Source organism: Tupaia chinensis, unplaced genomic scaffold (genome assembly GCF_000334495.1).
Source record: "Tupaia chinensis unplaced genomic scaffold, TupChi_1.0 Scaffold000146_1, whole genome shotgun sequence".
In the NCBI taxonomy this organism is placed as follows: domain Eukaryota; kingdom Metazoa; phylum Chordata; class Mammalia; order Scandentia; family Tupaiidae; genus Tupaia; species Tupaia belangeri.
The window spans coordinates 1,222,419-1,225,306 of NW_006159616.1; the positions used below are offsets into that span (position 1 = coordinate 1,222,419).

At 62.1% G+C, this 2,888-nt stretch overlaps 1 protein-coding gene across 1 annotated transcript in view; it reads right to left on the minus strand.

Annotated features, from left to right (window-relative positions):
- Positions 1 to 794: 794 nt before the first annotated feature.
- Positions 795 to 2,888, minus strand: part of C1QA (complement C1q A chain) — a 3,859-nt gene continuing 1,765 nt past the window's right edge. The window contains exons 2-3 of the mRNA XM_006145163.3: positions 2,605 to 2,774; positions 795 to 1,679 (exon numbers count right to left, since the gene is read on the minus strand). Coding sequence (XP_006145225.1) covers positions 1,105 to 1,679; positions 2,605 to 2,767 — 738 coding nt within the window. The 5' untranslated portion in view covers positions 2,768 to 2,774 and the 3' untranslated portion in view covers positions 795 to 1,104. The remainder of the gene's footprint in view (positions 1,680 to 2,604; positions 2,775 to 2,888) is intronic.

Here is a 2,888-nt window from a genome sequence, read left to right on the forward strand (position 1 = left end):
GGTTTGTCACTTCCAAGCAGCTCCCAGATGGGGCAAGCGGGACCCTAGGAGGTTTGTCACTTCCAAGCAGCTCCCAGATGGGACAAGCACCGGGAGCATTCTGGAGCCTGCCAGTCCCCTGCCCCGGCTGGACGCCTGCTGAGGTGGAAGTCTAGGGCTGGGCTCAGAAAACCCAGCGGAGCATTCTGGAGCCTGCCAGTCCCCTGCCCTGGCTGGACGCCTGCTGAGGTGGAAGTCCAGGGCTGGGCTCAGGAAACCCAGTGTCCAGGAGGGCTGCTGGGCACCCTTGGGTGAATTGCTTCCGCTCTCTGATCCTGGTTAGAAAGCACCTATGTGATTTGTGGAGCGTGCTGTAGCAACTGGGAGGCTGGCAAGGGTAGTGGTTAGACACACTGGCTTGAGCATCACTAAGTCTCGGGTGCAAATCCCAGCTCTTCCCTTCAGACACTGACCTGGGGCTTTATACCTGCTCCATCCCCAGCCTGCTTCATCATCTGCAGAGGAGCGTCAGGGCTGGACGGTAAAGATGAGCCACAGCGTGCGGCCTGAGCTGCGTAGCCCCTAGCTGGTACTATGCAGCTGTTACACAGTAAGCCATTAGTCCTCCCGACCGTCCTTCCAGGGGATGTCGCTCTTAGTCCCACTTTACAGGTGGGGGACAGAAATCATGGCAGTTACGTAACTTGCACATGATGAGACGACTAGTAAGTGTCGGCACCAGGATTTGAACCCAGGCAGACGAGGCTCCTAGGAGCTGCTAAACACATCATGGAAAATACTAAAGACAGGCTGTCTCTCAAGCACGCAATGATTATTACCATCCTTTTGCCTCCCTCCCAGTGCCCGGAGTAGCAACGGGACCTCCAGCCCAGCAGACAACTCAGCTATTTATTCCGGGGAGAGTTCCAAGGAAAGGTCTTTTTGGAGTGTGTGGAGGGCAGCAAGTCCAGGGAGGCTTTCAGAGTCGGCCCCCTCCCTTCAGGCTGCTAAAGCTACAGCACCCCCATTCTGCAGACCGGAGCCTAGACGTCAGAGAGGTGGAGGGAGCGCTCCAGGGTTACCCAGCAGGAAATCAGGCCAGGCTGGGGAGGGGGCCTGCCCGGCTCAGATGGATGGGAAGATGAGGAAGCCACTGAACACCCTGTCGGCCTCGGGGCCCTGGTAGATGTGGCCCTTCACGGGGTCTTTCTCGATCCAGACCTGGTCTCCATGCTGCAGCTGGAGCACTGTGCCCCCCGACACCACCTGGAAGAGCCGCTTGCTGTTGGTGTCGCAGAAGCCCATGGTGCGCCGCACCTGGCCCCTGGAGGAGGACGTGATGGTCAGGCACAGGTCGCCCTTGGACACCACCTGGAAGGTGAAGTAGTAGTAGCCGGGCACGTGGCAGAGGAAGCGGCCCGAGTGGTTCTGGTACGGGCCCTCCTGGTTGGTGATGACCGTGTCGAAGATGACCACGTTGCCGCCCGTTGGGGGGTTCTTCCTGATGGCCGAGAAGGCCGGCCGGGGCTGGTCCTTGATGTTGCCGGGGTTGCCCTTGATGCCCTTCACTCCCGGACGGCCGCGTTCTCCCAGAGGGCCGCTGGGCCCTGGATAGCCCACCTTGCCAGGGATGCCAGGGAGCCCAGGCTCTCCCTGGTCTCCCTTCGGGCCTCGGATGCCGGTCCGGATGCCAGGGGCGCCTGTGGGGAGAAAGCCGGGTCGGAGTGAGAGTCCAGTGCCCGCTTGTCCCTGGGGAGAGACTGACACTCGGGTGCCATGGATGGAGGGCAGACATTGATTCAGACTGGCTGACCGGCCTTGGGCGAGTGTCTCAACCTCTCTGAGCCCTGCTTTGTGGGTAATGGCGAGGAGTGTGAGCAGGGCCTTGGGAAAGCATCAGATTCGGGGCAGCACAGGGCACTGCGCTCCCCTGCCTCCTGCGACATGCCCTGCGCACCACGCCGTGCACACCGCCCCGAGCACACCATGCCCCCAGGTTGCTGACCCCAACCTCTTCAGACTCAGGGATCTCATGGAGGATGCCCGAAGCCAAATATGGCAGGTGCCTGTGTAGCTCCTCTGGTCTGCAAAGGACTGGGGGCTCAGCTCCACCCTGATCACCACCTCCTCCCTTTTCCTTCCACCCCACCTCTTTATTAGACCAGGAGAGTTTCTGAGCCCTGGAGGGGCTGGGAAGCGGGAGGCAGGGCGGAGGTGGGCTGCAGGCAGGAAGCAGGGAGGGCAGCTGTGGTAATGCACCCGCTGTGTGCCAGTTCACAGATGAGGAAACTGAGGTTGGGCGAGGGGCCACACAGCAGGGCGGGGTCTGAGCCTAAGATCCGGGCAGTAACCGTTCTGGTAACTGCGCAGTGCCCAGGTCGGGGCGAAGCTGCCCCATCTCCCCCAGCCACTGCTCTGAGCAAGCATCCTGCGGAGGAGGAAGAAGATCCCGGTGGCAGCGGGTACAGAGAGTGGAGAACGCAGGCCAGGAAGAAGCCGAGGCCCCCGTCGGCCTCAGGGCTAATTGCAAACTAGATGGCCTTGGTGGGGGCCCAGGCGGACCCTTGCTTCTCAGTGCCACCCCCAAACCTGCGCCCTGGTGGCCAGGCCGGGCCGGAAGCTTACCTGGCTCTCCTCGCTCCCCCTTGAGGCCCGGGTTCCCAGGTCTGCCGGGTTTTCCTGGGATCCCGTCCTTCCCGTTAGGTGCTCGGCACACGTCCTGGGTCGCCGAAGAGGCCAGGGATATGACCAGCACACAGGCCACCAGCCATCCCCAAGGGGCCTCCATGATGTCACTGTGGAGACACAGGCAGGGCCCGGGCAGGCTGAACTCACCCCAACTCACACGCTCGCACCCCAACACACACCCTCCCGCAGCCACCCACACCCTCGAGGGCCGCCGGCGCCCA